At 41.5% G+C, this 19,550-nt stretch overlaps 1 protein-coding gene across 4 annotated transcripts in view; it reads right to left on the bottom strand.

The window, feature by feature from the left end:
• UGGT2 (UDP-glucose glycoprotein glucosyltransferase 2) overlaps positions 1 to 7,869 on the bottom strand; it is an 85,883-nt gene extending 78,014 nt beyond the window's left edge. For 3 of the 4 annotated variants that reach the window (XM_080612504.1, XM_080612505.1, XM_080612508.1), the window contains exons 1-2: positions 7,680 to 7,869; positions 5,758 to 5,840 (exon numbers count right to left, since the gene is read on the bottom strand). In XM_080612504.1, coding sequence (XP_080468630.1) covers positions 5,758 to 5,840; positions 7,680 to 7,831 — 235 coding nt within the window. In that variant the 5' untranslated portion in view covers positions 7,832 to 7,869. The remainder of the gene's footprint in view (positions 1 to 5,757; positions 5,841 to 7,679) is intronic. The other variant, XM_080612507.1, reaches the window with a different exon arrangement.
• Positions 7,870 to 19,550: the final 11,681 nt, after the last annotated feature.

Genomic DNA, 19,550 nt, shown 5'->3' with positions numbered 1-19,550 from the left:
AACTAACACCAGAGGCAATGTAGGCCCACTGATGAACGGGATGGGTGCCCTGGTGACAGAAGATACAGAGATGGCAGAGTTATTGAATGCCTTCTTTGTCTCTGTCTGCTCTGCCGGAGGCAGTCCTGAAGAGCCCTGTACCCGTGTGACCTCAGAAGAAGTCAGGTCAACGGAGCAGTTTGCCTTAGTCGATGAGGAATGGGTTAGAGATCAGTTGAGCAATCTGGACATCCATAAATCCATGAGTCCAGATGGGGTGCACTCGCGGGTGCTGAGGGAACTGGCAGAAGTCATTGCTAGACCACTCTCCATCATCTTTACCAAGTCTTGGGAAACGGGAGAGGTGCCTGAGGACTGGAGGAAAGCAAATGTCACTCCAGTCTTCGAAAAGGGCAGGGAGGACCGGGGTAACTATAGACCGGTCAGCCTCACCTCCATCCCTGGGAAAGTGATGGAACACCTTATCCTTGATGCCATCTTAAGGCATGTCAAGGATAAGAGGGCTATGAGGGGCAGTCAACATGGCTTTACCAAGGGAAGTCATGCTTGACCAACCTCATAGCCTTTTATGAGGAAATAACATTGTGGATGGATGATGGCAGAGCGGTGGATGTGGTCTACCTTGACTTCAGCAAAGCATTTGACACAGTCTCCCACAGCATCCTCATAGCTAAACTGAGGAAGTGTGGCCTGGATGATCAGGTAGTGAGGTGGACTGCAAACTGGCTGAAGGACAGAAGCCAGAGAGTTGTAGTCTATGGGGCGGAGTCCAGTTGGAGGCCTGTATCTAGTGGAGTGCCTCAAGGGTCAGTACTGGGACCAGTATTATTTAATATATTCATCAACAATTTAGATGAGGGAATTGAGTGTACTATCAGCCAGTTTGCTGATGACACTAAGCTGGGAGGAGTGGCTGACACACCAGAAGGCTGTGCTGCCATCCAGCGAGACCTGGACAGGCTGGAGAGTTGGGCAGGGAATAACTTGATGAAATATAACAAGGGAAAGTGTAGAGTCCTGCATCTGGGCAGGAACAACCTCAGGTTCCAGTATAGGTTGGGGTAAGTTACTTCTTAGAGAGTAGTGTAGGGGAGAGGGACCTGGGGGTCCTAGTGGACAGCAGGATGACCATGAGCCAGCACTGTGCCCTTGTGGCCAAGAAGGCCAATGGCATCCTGGGGTGTATTAGAAGGGGGGTGGTCAGTAGGTCGAGAGAGGTCCTCCTTCCCCTCTACTCTGCCCTGGTGAGACCGCATCTGGAATATTGTGTCCAGTTCTGGGCCCCTCAGTTCAAGAAGGACAGGGACCTGCTGGAGAGAGTCCAGCGCAGGGCAACTAAGATGATTAAGGGAGTGGAGCATCTCCCTTATGAGGAAAGGCTGAGGGAGCTGGGTCTCTACAGTTTGGAGAAGAGGAGACTGCGGGGGGACCTTATTAGTGTATATAAATATATAAAGGGGGAGTGTCACGAGGATGGAGACAGGCTCTTCTCAGTGGCAAACAATGATAGGACAAGGGGTAATGGGCTCAAACTGGAACACAAGAGGTTCCACTTAAACTTGAGAAGAAACTTCTTCTCAGTGAGGGTGACGGAACACTGGAACAGGCTGCCCAGGGGGGTTGTGGAGTCTCCTTCTCTGGAGACGTTCAAAACCCGCCTGGACACATTCCTGTGTAACCTCATCTAGGTGTTCCTGCTCCGGCAGGGGGATTGGACTAGATGATCTTTTGAGGTCCCTTCCAATCTCTAACATACTGTGATACTGTGTGATACTGTAATTTAAGTGTATCCCATAATTTACTGTAATTTAAGTGTATCCCATAATTTACTGTAATTTAAGTGTATCCCATAATTAACTGTCTGATGTTTTCCATATTGTACAATCTCAATGATTCCCAAGTTGATTTGAGTTCATATGAAAGAAAATCCTGAAACAACCAAACACATCACAAGACTAAACGCTTTACAAAATTCCATGTCCACAGTTCCTATCAAATCCGTTAAACTGCTACAAGTATCATAGCTAACCAGGCCATTACTAGACCTAATTTGCTAAGGCTGAATATTTTAAATGAGCAAGTTTACAGCAGATGTTGATTTGATTATTTTAAATTTAAAATAACAAGTTTTGAGAAGCGATAAGCAACAGATCAGAAATCGTCCAAGGGACGAATTCAAAGAATAAAAAAAAAGACACTGTATCTGATTTTTTAAGTTGCCTTTTAGCTTTAAAACTTCGTGACTTTTCTGAAATACTCAACAGTGGGTTGGGATACAAATCTATAATCCAATTCACCCATAAACCCAGTTTTTCAGCTTCAAATCTAGTAATTCTTTACCTTCTATTAAAACATTTCTATTTAAAAAAAACAATGCTTTTATTTCTCAGTTATCCATCCTATCTACTCTTGATATGATCCTGAGCAGAACTGAGAAGTCAATTGGCCCAACCAATTTAATTTGCTCAAATGTTACTGCAGCCCTAATGCATCATGAACATCCCTCTACATCAATGTGTCTTGACATGCAACATCTAAGACAGAACCCATTCCATACCATCCAGAGAAACAACTTCTTCCCAGAAGTATAGTGTTACGCACCTTTCAGTAACTGCATCACTCTGGTATTTGAGGATCAGTATGCTTCACTCTAGCTGACCGTTTTATTTCAAATGTCTAATGCAGATTTCCCTACTGAAAGTGACTTAACTATTGCTAGGTAAGTATGATGCTATTTCATATTTAGTACATTGACTTCAGTAAGATACTCTTCAGCTGGAAGAATCACTATTGATCTGATTTTTGTCATTAAATAACCACTTTCTTTTCCTGTAAAACAGAATTTTTCCTTCTCATCCTGTCATAAAAAGCATTGGTCTGCTTGCATAATCCTACCCCAGCTATGAATTGACTTTTAGGAAAACAGCTTTGTCACAGACTTTTAAGTTTTCCTGCATTATAAACATACAAGTCTTTTGGCCATAATGATAAAAATATACATCAATTGCTTCATATGCTTAATTAAAGTGCTATTTTAGTACATTCTCAAGGTTCCCCCCTACTAGCATCTCATACTTCATCGGCAAGATGGGCCATGCAAATCATCCTGCTGGTAATTTATTCTCAGTCACACAGAGTTTATCCAAATGAAGTAGGTAAAGCATGTAGCTAACAGCTAATTTCAACAGATCTCTGTCACTATTAATAAATGTCACCAAGCTTCACATTCCTTGGAAAACTGGTCCAAGCAGGCAGACAAGAGATGGCTGCTGATAAAAAGCCCTGACACATCATTTAATATATCAGCCTTGTCTCAAGGGCTATAAAAAATGCATCTAAACCATTCATAGAAAAAACCCAAAACAAAACAAAATAGTAATTCAAGTCAAAAGTCACCTATGGAGGTCACCTCATCCAAACTTTTACTTGGAGGACGTCTAATTTCAATGCTAGATTAGGCTGCTCAGGGCCTTGAGCAGCAGTTTTGAGTGTCTCCAGGAACAGATTCCATAGCCTCCTTCCACAGGGGCAGTCTGTTCCAGCGTTTACCCAACCCTGTGGCAGAAACATTCTCCATAGTATCTAACCAAAATTTCCATGTTTCAACTTGTGCACATGGCTTTTTTTCATATCACTACATACCTTCATGAAGGGTCTGTTTTAATCTTCTCTATACCTTTCTATTAGGAAGTCAAAGATAGAAGGAGTAAGGAGAGACCTTGTTTCTCATGTTGAGTAAAACCCAGTTCTCCCAGCCTTACCTCAAATGTCTGCTTCAGTTCCTTGACCATTCTGGCCATCCGCTCCTAGACTTGCTCTAGTACGACTTCTTTTCCTTTTAACAGGGAGCACAAACCTGGGCCCAGTAGTCCAGAGGCTGTCTTACAAGTGGCATGTACAGTGGACTAACCAGTTTTCTTGACTTGCTGGCTACACGCTTGCTGATGCAGCCTAGCATGCAATCAGCCTTTTCTGAGAAGTAATAATTTAATGCAACTCACTGTTAAGAATCCCTGGCTGTGTTTCTTAAAAAACCCCTTGCTTTCTAGTCAGTCATTGCTCAGGTTGCACTGTTGCTGAGATTATCCCAACCCACATGCAGAAGTCTGTAAAATGCCTTGGCGAGCTTCCCAAAGTTTCTGTTGGCCTCTCTCTGCAGCCTGCCAAGGCTCCTCTAATGGCAGCTCTAGCCTCCAGCTTCTCAACTTTTCTGTTTTGTGTCATTCACAGCCTTGTGGAGGGTGCAACTGTGCACTGACAAAAAACTTAAAAAGCATTAGTCAGCAGTACCTGCATCAATAAATGCTACTAGCAGCTGGTCACAGATCAAACTCTGCACCTACTTCCATCTTCCATGTCCTCATCCCCTTAATGCAGAATGGCTCTAAGCAGCATTTACCACCCAGGCCTACTGATTCTCTCTGGTGCTGTTTATGCTTCTGACCTCAGATCATCCTCAGTTTTCAACAGCTCACAGTAATTTTTTCCCCCTCTCAAGTTGATATCCCACAAGTACAATCACAGTTCTTGGTACATCTCCTGCTTTTTCTATATCATTTCTGAAGAAATGAAAATACAGACAGTAATGTAGAACATCATGTTTTGCTCAACCCAAGACTGCATCATGGAATCATAAGCAGCAAGATGTTATTGACCATATTGGTCCCTGTTCCTTTCCTCATAATTTTTTAAGCCTATCATCTGCTTTGGGCATTGCTGATCACTCAAATAACATTCTCCCTGACCTATCCACATGGGCATCACAGTCTCTTTTTGATTTGTATTCAGTGAGTCACAATTGCTAATGCGTGTTTTTCATTTTAAGTCCTCCCTCCCATGTACTGCTATGTTCACAACAAGGATTCAGTTCTGCAATCTCATTGCCATTTCCCACATGTTCTTTCTACAATTTGTTAGCTTCTGGCTATTAACATAAGATTCAACTTACCTAAGTCTCTTCTAGTAGTAGTGTTAGTCCTCCCACTTATGCCTAAGGAGCTGTACTGTTCTGAAGTAAAGAGCAAAATGAAACAGCCTTACCTTGTTTAGAAGCTTTTTTCGCCCTGTTTATCTATTGACCTACCAAGTAGGTCTAATATTCACCAACCTGTTGTAAAGCCTAGTAGGTTTCCAAGTTTCTCATTACCATGGGCATTTCCAGTAAACTGTTTTCCAAGGCATCTTCTGAGGTGGCTCACTTATGCTTTGTTTGCTGGATTTTGTGCTTTGCTCTTCTCTGCAAACTTAATATTCTTCTGTCTAATCAGGCAGGGTGTTTTTAATCTTTGACAGTGATAAATATTTATTCTGAAACACCAATATTGACAATAGAAAACAGTCTCTATGCCACCTACAAGTACAAAACCTTTTCTTGGCCATTCATTTTTTTCCTTTAGCTAGCATTCTCATTTTAGTTATTTGTGGGATTCCCTCCCCTACAAACATCCACCTTACACAAAACATGAAGTCTGTATATCCTATGAGCTCTTGCTGAGTCATGTAAGAAACTATTTTTAATCTTTACACTTCTCTTCCATGTTGTAACAGTTCAGTCCATCTTGTTTTCCTTGCTTTCAGAACTCACGTATAGGTAGAGCTCTCAGTGGAAAATATGCTACAGCTTTCTGAAAGAAAACTACCTTTAGCAACAGTGTAAAAGTTAGGCTTTACCTGACTGGAACTAGTTAATGTGTTAGCTTGACATTTAAAAGTTAGATACAGTGCAAGATATTAAAGCTAGCATGCTGTTTAACTTACCTCCTTGCTTATAAACTGTTAATTCTCGTACAGTTTCCAAGAACTGCCAAAACTTCTCATTACCATCTTCTGCAATAAATTCACTGTTTAAAAATAAAAATGAATTGTCCATAGGTTGCCTTTGTCCAAAGATGTACCACAGTAAAAACTTCAGTTGTTTAAAATAACAAATGCCCAGCAACAACCAAGTCTTGAGTTTTCGATGACCATCTAAAATCCTTATAGCATAAAACAGTGAACAGTGGTGTATTTTGGATAAAACAAATTTTGAACAAAATCCTACCAATCTGAACTCAACAATCAGAGCTGTGAAGCAAGCAAAATATCCTCTGATGCAGAAATAAACACAATTTTCCACTTTATTTTTCCACAGATATTCCAATATAGTTAGAAATAAAATCAATTCAGTGCAAAAACTTTATTTAATAGTGGGTAAACACAAAAATGGTAACACACTCTGTCAACTGATAGGTTTTAATTAAATTACAGGCTGTTATCAATGACAATGTCTACTTTGCTACGCAAGGGAGGTCTTTAGTCTCTGGAACACTTGCAAAAATTGGTTAATCCTTACAAGGTATAAAAGGTAATGTTTGCTTTATTCCAAATCCCATTCTTGAGTTTACTGGTAAAACTTTTTAGTTTTGTGGTTTTTCTTAAGGGTACATCAGTTGCTTTTTTTCTCCCTCCTTAAGTCTGCCAAAAAGATCAACTTGCTAGCATGAGTGTATTGTTTCCTAATCTTTACTTTGGAAGTTTGCCACTCCTTTGATTACAGAAGCTTGCAGTTCTCCCTTTCATGGGAGTTCTCCAAACAGCAGCAAATAAGTTTAATACTCAAATCAAAAGGATTTTAAACCCAACTGGCAGAGGAGCCACAACCATGTAATACTGGAAAACATTTTCACTTCCTATTTTGAAATCACAGACTTGGGTTGGAAGGGGCCTTTAAAGCTCATATAGTCCAACCCCCCTGCAGTGAGCAGGGACACCTTCAACTAGATCAGGTTGCCCAGAACCACATCCAGCCTGGTCTTGAACGTCTCCAGGGACGGTGCACCCACCACCTCTCCAGGCAACCTCTGCCAGTGTTTTACCACCCTCATTGTAAAACATTTCTTCCTCACATCCAGCCTGAATCTCTCTCTCCTTTCAGTTTAAAACCGTCACCCCTCATCCTATCACAACAGGCCCTGCTAAAGAGTCTCTCCCCATCTTTCTTACAGGTCCCTTTTAATAACTGAAAGGCCATGATAAGGCCTTCCCAGAGCTTTCTCCAGGCTGAACAACCCCAGCTCTCTCAGCCTGTCTCCTTAAGAGAGGTGCTCCGTCCCTCTGATCATTTTTGTAGCCCTTCTCTGGACTCTCTCCAAGAGGTCCTGTATTTTCTATAGTGAGGACTCCAGAGCTGGATGCAGTACTCCAGGTGGGGTTGACTACCACATCTTTACTAGTACCTTTATATATACTTATTAAATCAGTGGGTGAAAGTAAAATAATTCGGGCAAGACAAGGAGATACTGTCACTCAGTGGAAGGTAGGGACTGTGCAGATTGGCCCATTGCATCTCCTCCTCAGGCTAAATGCAAAGCAATTTAAACAGCACACTCAGAAAAGTGGGAAAGCCCGTCACATAACACTGGAGAAAACAGGTAAGCCTTATACCAAAGGAGTTGTGTAAAGACTGACAGAGGAAGAGGGTAGGGAATCGCAGCCACCCCTTTCTAGCAGCCCACCTTCCCTCTCAGCCCGCGCAGCGGAGAGAAGACAGGGCCCCTCCCTCTTCCTGTCCCCTCAGCCCCCCAAGAGACAGCCAGGGACGGGATCGCCGCTGCTCCCTGCCGCGGCCTAACGGCCCCGCGCGGCGGCCAAGGAAAGCAGTATCAGAAGGAGGAGGAGGAAGAGGAGGAGGCTGCACGCACCTCGCCTCCAGTAGCAGTGGGGTCGCCGGCCACTTCGCCGCCAGCCGGGCCGTCACGGCCTGGGAGGAGGCTGGAGCCCTGCCGCAGTGGCACGGCTGGGCACACAGGAGAACAAGGAGAAGGAGGGCAGGTGGCAGTGACCAACCCGCCATGAGGAACACAGAGCGACACCAACGAAGCCCGAAACCGGCTTCCATGGCCCCCTCAGCCCGCGATACGCACACCCCCGCCTACGCAACGCCTGCCTTGCTCCTATTGGCTGTGCTGTGCCCTCACTGCTGAGCTATTGGCCAGCACAGAGACTAATCAGTGGCCGGCGCCGTATAAATAGCGGTGCCGCCCATACGCCCGCGTTGACACGCGGCGGGGGGCGGTGCTCGAGGAGACTTGGGATTCTGCGCAGGCGCGGCGTTAGCACCGCCTCCCTGAGGCGGTGTCCGGCGTGCGTCTGTTATATTTGTGTCGTGGTTTAATCTTGGGTTGCTTTGCAAGCGAGTTTTAGGTGGGCTGGTTTAGGTTTGAGCTGTGGTGCTGCGCCGTTACCTATGAGCAATGTGCTGCGTTAGGAGGGCGCTCTTGGCTCCAGTGGAGGTGGTTGCTGGTCGCTGAGGAGAGGCAGGGCCGTGTCGTGTGCCTAGTGCTCCCCAGACCTTGCCATCTGGCTGCTGATGCTTGGGCCTAGAGGATTGTTCTCCATCGGCATTCACCAGGATAACAGTAGATGTTACTATGTGTGAGCAGTGTCATGCAGAATATACATCTTCATATGTAATAGAATCACAGAATTGTTTGGGTCAGAAGGGATGTTAAAGCTCATTTGGTTCCAACCCTGCTGTCATGGTCAGGGACACCTTCCACTAGATCAGGTTGCTCCAAGCTCCATCCAGCCTGGCCTTGAACACTGCGAGGGATGGGGCAGCCACAGCTTCTCTGGGCAACTTGTGCCAGTGTCTCACCACTCTCATAGGGAAGAACTTCCTTCTGATGTCTAACCTAAGTCTTCCTTCAGCTTAAAGCCACTCCCTATTGTCACTACAGGGCCTTGTGAAAAACCCCCACTCCAGATTTCTTGTAGGCTTATGGAAGGCTACCCTGAAGTCTCCCTGGAGCTTTGTCTTCTCCAGGCTGAACAAGCCCAGCTCAGGCTGTGGTCTAATTTCTTTTTTATCTGTTTTTGAAATCTTGGTAGCTAATTCAATTTCCTCAGCAAAGCTGATACTCTTCCTTAGGTTTTCCTCAGCTGTACAGTCAGGCTGGTGCAGGTGCTTCTGGAGCAGCACAGTGGGATGTGAATGCAGAGCAGCTCTGAGTAGTTGTTTCTCAGAGGAAGAATCCTCCAGCTGTATTAAAAACAGGGGGATTGCCTTTTCCAAAACATGAATCCTGGAACTTAAAGCTGAAACCTGGAGCTTTTTACTGCTACATACACCTTTATTTTGCTCACAATCATCTCCTGACTGTCTAAAGGTGCTGTGTGGTTGGCAGGACCTAGTTAGGGCACTAGTCTGGGGAGCAGGCTATGGATTGTACAGTTTGTTTCGTTAGTGCTCAGAACTAATCAGTCTAACATCATATAGGCAGACCAAAGGAACGTGTTGGCCAGGAGTTCTGAATCTGTGGTATAGATATTCAGCCCAAACTGAAATTTACTAAGCAGCTTCCCAATGTATGCACATTTACACTGCATTTTTCATAACTCCATTTGATACTATGTATTTACAATGATGGATGCATTTACCTTACCCTAATCTATCAATTGCTGTTCTATATAAAGCTGCTGTGTTACATTTTTGTTTTATATTGATATTGAAGAGGCTGCTATTGTTGCTTAAATGTGAATTCTTAATAGCTTGTACTTGTTTAATTTTGAGCAGTGATAATTTATGATTTGCCACACAGGCAGATAAATAAAATTTGTTGGCACTGGCTATGGGGATACAGCTAGCTTTGAATTCAGTAGCAAGATAATGTAGTAGCTCTAAATCAAAGGTCTGATCATCTGTGAGAAACTACGGAAAATAGCTGGTCCATTTTTTCTCATGAGCAAAGCTCCTTTCTGCTTAAATTCAGAGATCTCCATTAGACAGAAAGAATCTCCCAGATGAGACATCTCTCTCACACACATTTAGGATTATTATTAGGTGCCTAAAGTTTAGGATCATAGGTAGGCTATGTGAAGCTGGAAGGGACTTCAGGAAATCTCTAGTCTAATGAATCTCCTGTTCAGAGCAGAGTGAGCTGTGAGGTCTGGTCAAATCTTGATAAAAACCAGGGCTAGCACCTGCACAACCTCTCTGGGCAATCTGATCCATTGCTTAAGATGCAGTTCTAATTGCTCCTAAGAAATAAATGCAGTGTTGTAACAGAACATTATCTTCCTTATAAAAGCTTTTGCATACTTACCCATCTTCCCTTTGCTTTGGCACCTTATCTACATTCTAGCCATAAGTATCCAATACACACTTTTTTTAAAAAATCAATTTATATTTGGACCAAGGCAGATTTTAATCTTTTAGGCAGTGTGCAAACCTAGAAGATGGAGAGTGGACTTAATCTTCATTTCTACAGCAGAATTTTATGTAATTAAGTGTTTCAAATAACACTTGGCCATTCTTGTACGTACATTCCAGATATATGTGAGAAACTCCCTTAGTTCCCTGAAACCATTTTTCAGTAGAACAGAAAAACAATTACAGCAAAATTTAAAAATTATTCATATCACAGCTGTGCAATAAGAATTGATTATCATAGTTGTTTCACTGTGACTAGAGGAAGTGATTAATGAATGCTGCTCAGCAAGATGCAAATGGTTTATGGTATAAGTCCCAGTGAGCTATGTCTATTTAATGGAAGCAGTAGCAATAAGTGGAAATAAGTTGGGCTTCATCAGTACATTCAGTTAGTTGAAAATAAAACTTTATTTTTTAACAGATTGAAAACAATTTTTGAGCTGAAAGGCTTCCTTTCTCCCCAACTTGGAGGTAATGTAAATGTCAAAAGATATACCTGTTATCTGGTTATTAATTGACAGCCTCCTGAGCAGCAACTGCTGGCATCTTTTTATCTTGCTGGGAGATTGGAGGCCGATCTTCGCAGAACCTGTCAATGTTACTTCTGTGTCAGGTGTTTCCCCAGAGAGATTAAGGATGGTGTACTGCATTGCTTTTTGTCTATTCCACTGAAAAGAAAGACGACCCTGTGTTATTTGATTAGCATATCTCAATATAGTGGAATTGTGTCATCAACAATGCAAAGTATATTGTATACTCTGTCAGCTCTTGGTTTTGAATCTCTTCATCCAGGGATGAGCAAGTGAAAGAAAATTTGAGCAGATGTAATATAAGCCTGGTTTCAACAGCTCACAGAAGCCGCTCACTGGCAACTTTCTGGCAACCAGAATTTATGCTGCTTTGCTATGCCTACACATGCAGCTGCAATGACAGCAACTGGCTCTCCTCCAGTATGCTTCTGTTTCCAACTTGTATTAAAAAAGAAAAGAAACTGAAGCAACATTTTTCTTTATAAAGTAAACACAGAAGTTACAGCTTCTGATTTAAAATGACCCACCTCAGAAATGTTAAGAATGTACATCTTGGGCCAGATCAACAAAGTTCCTACAAATCTCTGGGCATATCTGTACTATTTGGTAGAGAACAGTAAAATGTGGCTGTAATGGGGAATGCAGCTCCATTTGGATACACCAGCGCAAGTTCGTAAGTAATGCCACTGCTCTGCTGTGCCAACAGGGCAGTGTGGTTGTATTGATTTGTGGACTGTACTGGCCCCTAAAAGGCCAAATCTAAGCAATTACCTGTACCAATGGGTAAACATAGGGCTTATCTTTAACATAGCAGATTTTTATGAGGCTAGATACGCTAAATCTTAGCTTGCTGGATCAAGCTCATTGTGTAACATGATTTGGCACTTCTGATGCCAACTTACAACCCTGGTGTGCTCTCATAATTATTCACTTACTAACAGAACCCTGTGAGTCTCTCAGGTAGTGAAAAGAAAGAAAATTTTTCCTTCTTTATCTAACTATGACTTCTGAATCTGTTTACACACTCAGTGAAAGGAACACAGCTGATACACAGGTGATACAAAAATTAGCCTAGAATGTACAGTAAGTCTATTTAATCACTACTGTTAATGATTCAAATAATAGCCACATATTTGTATTTTAGACATGGTTTGTTACATGCAAATGTTTAGGAGATATAACATCAGTAGATGGAATATTTATAAATAAAAATACGAAGCTAATCATTTTTTTACATTAATTCATATGCTGATGTGTACAATGAAGTGCCTCAGGACAATTTTGGCCACATAGTGCAACAGTAGCATCAAAAAGGACTTTAATATGACAGTACAAGTGCATTCACTGAGAAAATACAATATTTCCCAGACCAGAGGAGTAGGATTTGACTTGTAGGCCTACTGTGTATGAATCAAAATGCGGTATTGCTATATGCAGGGTGGAAAATATGAAGATAAAATACTTGTACAGCAAAGTATATCAGTGATACTTTCTTTTTAGTCAGATTAGTGAGTTGAGATCTGAGTCCTTTCCAGGATGCCTAAGAAAATATAAGCTGAAAAATTAGCCAATGAGTCCTGAATGTGCATTCAATCAAATAACTTTTTACAGAAGCAGAGTACTGCAGAACCATGACAACTGTCTACTTAAAGCCAAGTGCAACTTTTCTTTAAAGGAACTCTATCCTTTTAAAAGGGATGACCAGTAGGTTGTGTGAGATGATTTGCCCCTGCAATTTTCACTCTCGTGAGACCCCATGGGCAGTGCTGGGGTCCAAGAAAAGGGACCCCAAGAAAAGAGGGATGTGGACCTGATGGAGTTTGTCTGGAGGAGGGCAGCAAAGATGATCAGAGGGCTGGAGCACCTCTCCTATGAAGACAGGCTGAGAGAGTTTGGGTTGTTCAGCCTGGAGGAGAAAAGGCTCTGGGGAGACCCTTCCAGTACCTAAAGGGGGCCTACAAGAAATCTGGAGAGAGACTTCTTACAAGGGCATGTAGTGATAGGACAAGGGACAATGGTTTTAAACTGGAAGAGGGGAGATTTAGGTTAGACGTTAGGAAGAAATGCTTTACTGTGAGGGAGATGTCCCTGCACATGGCAGGGGAGTTGGAACTAGACGATATTAGGGTCCTTTCCGACCCTGACTGTTCTATGATTCTGTGATTCTGTGGTGAGGCACTGGCACAGGTTGCCCAGAGAAGCTGTGGCTGCCCCATCCCTGGCAGTGTTCAAGGCCAGGTTGAACGTGGCTTTGAGCAACCTGGTCTAGCAGAAAGTGTCTCTGCCCATGGCAGGGGGTTTGGAACTAGATGATCTTTAAGGTCCCTTCCAACCTAAGCCATTCTATGATTCTATAAAACTGGTTCAGAATTGCAATTGTATTTTCACCTGTGCAGCTTTGTGTGGAAACTGCACCCCAGTGTCCTCCAGTGAAGGCATACACTGGGAGGCAGGGCTAGACACAGCAGCTCCTGGCTCAGGCTGAATTACAGACTTGGCAGGATGGAGGAACTACTGCCATGTGAGGAAACATGTGCTCCTAAAGAGGTAACTTCTTCAGCAGTAACTCTCTGTTGCTGGCTCTATGTGAGCAGTGTTCAGGCACAGCAGAAGCTGGGCACCAGGACCATCTGGCTGGCAGGCTGTGTGTGGTTGAGCAGCCATCAGAAGCAATCTTGTGTTTATCACTCACTTGCCACTCAGTGTCTTTCTAGTACACCTCTAATGCAGACAAGAAAATAGAAGCACTTCTAAAAAGGATGGTTTCCTCTGCATGATGTCTTTGTAATTGTAGAGTGGTGGCAGTTAGGATTATACTGTCTCAATATGGGGTTGTGACTCTTGACCAGAGTGCTGAGCAATGTGAGGTAACTTTGAGGCTGGTCCTGCTTTATGCATAGGTAGAGCAAGGTGGCTTCCAGCATGATCTTCAAACTTAAACTATGTTGTGCAATTTGGTATACTAGTTGCATAGAACTTGCTTAGCATTAGTAGCTAAATTTGCTGAAGCTTAGGCGGCAAGCTGTGAGCTTTCACCTAGGTATGTTGAACTTTTACCCAATTAAGTAAAGGAAGTCCCCAGAACTGGTTCAAGCTGGAAGATAAGGGAGCTACAATCTCAGCAGAAGCTGCAACCTTAGAGATAAAAGAAATGACCCTCCTAGAGATGATGAAGGGACACGATGAAGAACAGTAAGACCCAAGACCTTAATATTACTATTGGTCTGAACTGACGCGTGAGGGGCGGGGAACTGAGATTGTGAGGGTGTAATTGCCTGGAGGTTTCTTTGCTCAGTGTCCCTCTTCAGAGGCACCCAGCTCAAGCTGTATGCTATTAATAGAAGGGACTTTATAGATGAATCTCTTTTTGGCTTATTGATTCAGTGGAAACCTAGATTCAAACCCTGTTATGGTGGCTCGCATGTGTAATTTCCATAATGACTGTCCTGTGACTCTTAAATATAATTTATTTTAATTAAAGCTTTGTGTAGCTAAAGCAAAACAGAACAAGCCATGCTGCTTCATTGTATGAAATACAATGGATTTGTTTCCAGTGGAACAAATTCCAATGCTGCTTTTCAGATACTGCTATGTCCCTTCTAAGTGGGACATGTCTGTCTCCTGTCTATCATTTTGGTAATGTTAGTAGCAAACTAGTAGATAGGTTTCTCACCTGCCAGGGCTCATTTCAGCTCACTTCCCAAATGTGAAACAGTACTTAGGGACAAGCCATCTAAAGCTATTCTTTCCAATAATTTATACTGAATATCTTTAGAGGGAACAGGGAAGTGTTACTTTTGAATGATGCAAATTAATATTTTATGTCCTTTTCAGTTAATCTGAGTATATAAAATTTTCCATTTTTATGATTTATACACAACACTAATTTCAATCCATTGTGAAGACAGCTTTAAAAATCAATGTAAGAATAAGTTACACATAAATGAAAGAGAAGAAAAAAGTACAGCCATGAGCTATTATACATATTATGAAAATGGATTTATTGCTCAAGTCTTTTATTACCTTCTATTATTAAACCATTAAGGAGGTCCCTTAAGTTTAATCCAAACTGGAAAAGACACATTCATATGCATATATACATAGTATTCCAGGCAAATACATACTAAAGGAACATTGTGAGAGTTAAAGCTCCCAGAAGAAAATGAAAAATTTCCACGTATCTGAAGTCAGCATGATGCATCTGTCAATAAATTATAAAATGTGTACTTTAAAATGTTCCTAAGCTATGGAAAAGTCAGGAAATACAGGTTTTAAGCATTGGAACATGCACATATAAATTCAATCCTAGGTTTGAGTAGCCTAGCACATTTCTTTGGTTCCAAAGGCAGTACTGTCCCAGAGAAATGACAGGTCACCGAACACTCGAATAACTACAAAGCTGTGTTTTAAATCTGTATGTGAAGAGGTTCAACTGTGCATATTTCTGGAGCTTTGCACCTGTGTATTGAAGTGATTGCACATAATTACCAATGTGATTATCAAATATGTTTTCACATACTGCATATAATTAGACTTACAGAAACACAGTACATTTAGAATATTTTAATGTAGATAAACTTTGAGGGCAAAAATGAAGGATTATTAACAAAATGCAAATTGCTTAACCCCTAATGTGCTAGCTTCTGCTAATGGTATTTCCAGTATCCATTTTCTGCTAAAGGGGTTCCCAGCCATGCAAGCTTACCACAGTGGTGAGGCAAGAGCTGGTGGCATGTGCTGTGGAGGGTTTTTCACCCCTTCCCAGTGCTGCTGAAACAGTGATGTGCACTTCCAGGCTATGGGACACTGAAGACACAGGAAGGAAGAAGGCAACAGGATTAATGCTATATGTATGATATCTTGATACATACTCTTTAGAATATCTTCGTCACTGAAATAAAATGGGCATGCGCCTAGACAGATATTTGGCTAACTTCTAAGATTATACACAGGTATGTGTGGTAATCACATATCACTAATATCTCATCTTAAACTAAAGGAAAATTATGGGTATCTATTAGTTATTAAAGCTAGGTTTCAGACCGGAAACCTCATATTTATTTTGGTTTTCCATTATTCTTTGACATGACTTCCTAGATTAAATGAAGCTGAATCAGAAATACACTGCCAGTACTGATTTTTCACATTTGTTACACTGCTGATTATACTATAATTTTGATAACCGACAGTTATCATAAACAATTTACTGTAATATATAGTACATAGGCTGATATACTTAGGCGTCCTGAAAGGATTAAGATTAAATGGCAAGTGTTTTCTCTTATACTAAAGAATGAGGAGTGAGTTTGCTGGAGCGCTCAGCAAACTTTTCCAAAAGAATCTTAAGTGTCTTCCAAAAGAAAGTGCAAGCTCCCATTTTCTCCACATTTTTTCTATAAAATTGGGGTGCTCAAACACTTTATTAAAGGAATGCAATTATAAAATGTCTGGACAACTTGAATCCTACTATGAATACAGAATCATACAGTCTATGGTAGTATTTCTTAGCACTTGGGAAAAGGAATTACAATTATGGTTAAAACATCAGTATTTAAATAAAATAGCTTTACAGCATATGAATTTTTATGTTAAAAACATCAAGTAAAATATTTTGATGCTTGCTAATTCGCAGTTATGCTTGTATGTAGCCACAGATGGGCATGCAGGGCTAGTAATTGTCTTGCAAATCACATTCTGATATTTCACTCACCATCAGTGGCCTGCAAGCCACAGTGTGACTACACTGCTGTAAGCCACCTCTGTCTTCAATTAGCAGTGCAATTCTTACTCTATTGCAGCTTTTCTTTTGCCACAAAATAATATGCAGTCTTGCTAGTTTGTAGGTAAATGCTTCTCCTCACTAAACCACTTTGACTTCAAGTGCCCTTAGACCCCTTGGCCAGACAAACTGCTTTGACCAACCTGTATTTTGATCTTCTTTTCTGCCAGCTGGAGAAATATTCTCTCATTTTTTTGCCAATTCTTAATCTGAACAAACACTCAAGCAATCTTCACCTCAGCTCTCCCTCCAAATTTACAGTTTATTCATCTCAAACCTGTCACAGTGTTGAACAATTTTTCTTCCCTTTCATATTTCTTACCTTGTCATCAATCTGTTGCAGACAGACTGCAAGGCCAAGAGATCCTTCCCTCTGCTGAGGGTTAGGGAAACTATTCGTATCTTGACATTTGCTGCCACAATTTGCTGTTACAGGTTAGAATTCCCAGTTCTCATAATTACAGTTCTTAGCATACTTGAATTCAAGATAAGATAAATTAGTGCTGGAGGCAGATAACTCAAGCCAAGACTTCAAACTGAGTGTAAGTATCTAACCTGTTGCCTATGGTACTAGTGACTTTTCTGCACTGTGACTTCTGTAGGTTGGCCAGATTTCAGGTAATAGAGTACTTTCAGTGCAGCCCCAGCTGCGAAATAACTTACATCCCTTCATAATGAAAGCTGAATTCCTCTCAGCATTTTTCAGAAGTCCATCTGAACTTTAAACTAATGACAGGACAAGTATTTCACTGATTTTTGAATCATATAATAGTGGGGGTTAGAAGGCACCTTTAAAAGTCATCTAGTCCAACCCTCCATCTTGGGGATCTTTGTAGGGTTAGAGAATAGATGTTACCATTCATACACAAACATACAAAAGACCTAGTTTCTTTGTATGGCTATACGTTAGGGAAGAATCACTGATTACATGCCTCTAAGTGCTTACAGCCAGATAGGTAAATCAGAAAGAGTTAAGAAAAATCCCCAAACAGGTGTTGGAGTCCTTCTCAGAAAGGGTTGAATTCTTCCAAAAACTCCTGTAGTATAAAAAACTCCTGCACATAAAAAAGTGCAGTTCTTGAATTCAAACTTCAAAGTATCTGCGTGGGCTTGCTGAAATGAATCCAAGAAAGGCCTAGTAAGAAATAGCGGCAACCCAGAAAGCGATAACGGCTCTGAACTTGCTGTGATTTTCACTAAGGAGCTGGAGGTCAGTTACAAAAGAAAGGTTCAGACTGGCGGACAGCTGTGAAAGCCAGATAGGCATGCTAGAGGTTTAGCCTGATCTACCAATCTATCATTTGCACTGCTTTTCTCGAGTTTCCATCTGTATCCTACAGAGATCAGATGAAAGAGATGAAAGAATCTGAGATCATATATTACAGAAATAATTTTTTCGATCTTGAAAAAGGAAATTTCTTGGAAGATTTTTTGTTGTTGCTTTTGGGCCTTTTTTTTTTTTTTTTTTAAATCACATCCCAAAGACTGAAAACCTGGGGAAAAAAAAAAAAAAAGAAGGGAGCGGAGACCTAGTGGATCATTTCTAATATTACTTCAGACTTATTTCTCAGAAAACACTGAAGTTTCTAGATTTCATAGAAAGTTGTGATGGGGGTATGGATAAAGCTAGACCACATCTCTCCATAACACATCTAAAAGTCAGTCCTGAAGGAAAAGACGAGATATGGCCTGAACTTTCAAAACATTAGTAACTTGATTTCTAGACACAAGCAGAGGTGCTCAAGATAAACTGATAATGGGATAAGTTACATTTGATGGTGATTTGCAGATTAAGACCACCTGAAAGGAAGCAAAAGGTGGTTGTGTGATGGTATGAGGAAGGAATTGCTGATGTATATCACCAGGTGGCAGTCTTACACAGTCTTGCAATTCCTATACGTTAACTATATGAGAAGTTCTGGGGTCTTGAGAGGAATACTGATATGGCTATATGTTAGCTTTGCTAGGCAGAAGGAAGCATGTACCAATTTCAGAAGAGACAGATTTCTCTCTGCATTTATCTCCCTGATCTAAGTCAGCTCTTGGGTGGAAGCTTCAGTCTGGGAACTGGGGGTTGACTTGGACACCTTAATCTTTAAACAAGGGAGTTTCTTACATGCTGTTAGACTGTTCTGTACTGGGAAAAACAAAAAGACCATATTCAAATGCAGTAGCAATATCCTTCACACGATTGACAGTGGCTCGGTCGGTAGCATTTCTACTTGTACTGAATCTGGAAAAATACATGTGGATGTCGTACAGATGAAGTGCCTTTGATCTGTTATAGACACTCCAGAGTTTGCATTGTAAACATTGCAGTATTCAGAAGGCTGAGAGCTGGAAGACATTTGTGTAAGTACATCTAAGTTCTTCTGTGCATGGAACAGAAATGGGAGAGCAATTTGCTGTGTCTGTCCTGCTAAATGCTTTCCTCAGGCTGTCTTCGTGTTGCACTCTGGTTGTAAAGAACATAAATGAATAACCCTGTGTTTCAGGCTTTGGGGATTACAAAAAAGCACCCTGCATTTCATACCCTTTGCTTTCTCCCTTTGATGCAGGACCAGCATTTGCTGCTAGTAATTTGATATTGTATCTTTTAATAACTGGAGCATTTGTAACTCCACTCAAAGTATGTTCCCACTCACCAACTCTATCTGGTCATATCATGAAGCTGCACATGTCTTTTGAATGGGAAGAGTGGCCAGAGGCTCTTTGGTTAATTTGCAGGCAATAGTCACATCTTGCACCATTCTTGCTGTTCTGATTATAGCTGAGTAACATTGCTCATCCCTAGAGCCACCTCATTCTCTAGGCATTGGACTCCAGTAAGCCCTGTGTGTGGCTCTAAATGGCAGAGATTCTCTTTGCTAACTAACATACTGTAACTTCAGCCTCAGCTTTGTAATGTAACTTGCCTATGCTACAGTACAAAAAGCGAGAGAAGACACAAATTTTTCTTCCCTAAATTAAAAACTACAAATGCTCAGTGGTGTTGTCTACATTAGTAAATGAAACATGTTCACAAACTGTCTTGAATATTGAGGCTCTGTAG

Source organism: Psittacula echo (assembly GCF_963264785.1).
Source record: "Psittacula echo genome assembly, chromosome: 3".
Taxonomy (NCBI): Eukaryota; Metazoa; Chordata; class Aves; order Psittaciformes; family Psittacidae; genus Psittacula; species Psittacula echo.
Note: the sequence above shows the minus strand (reverse complement) of the source record. Positions and strands in the feature narration are given on the sequence as shown.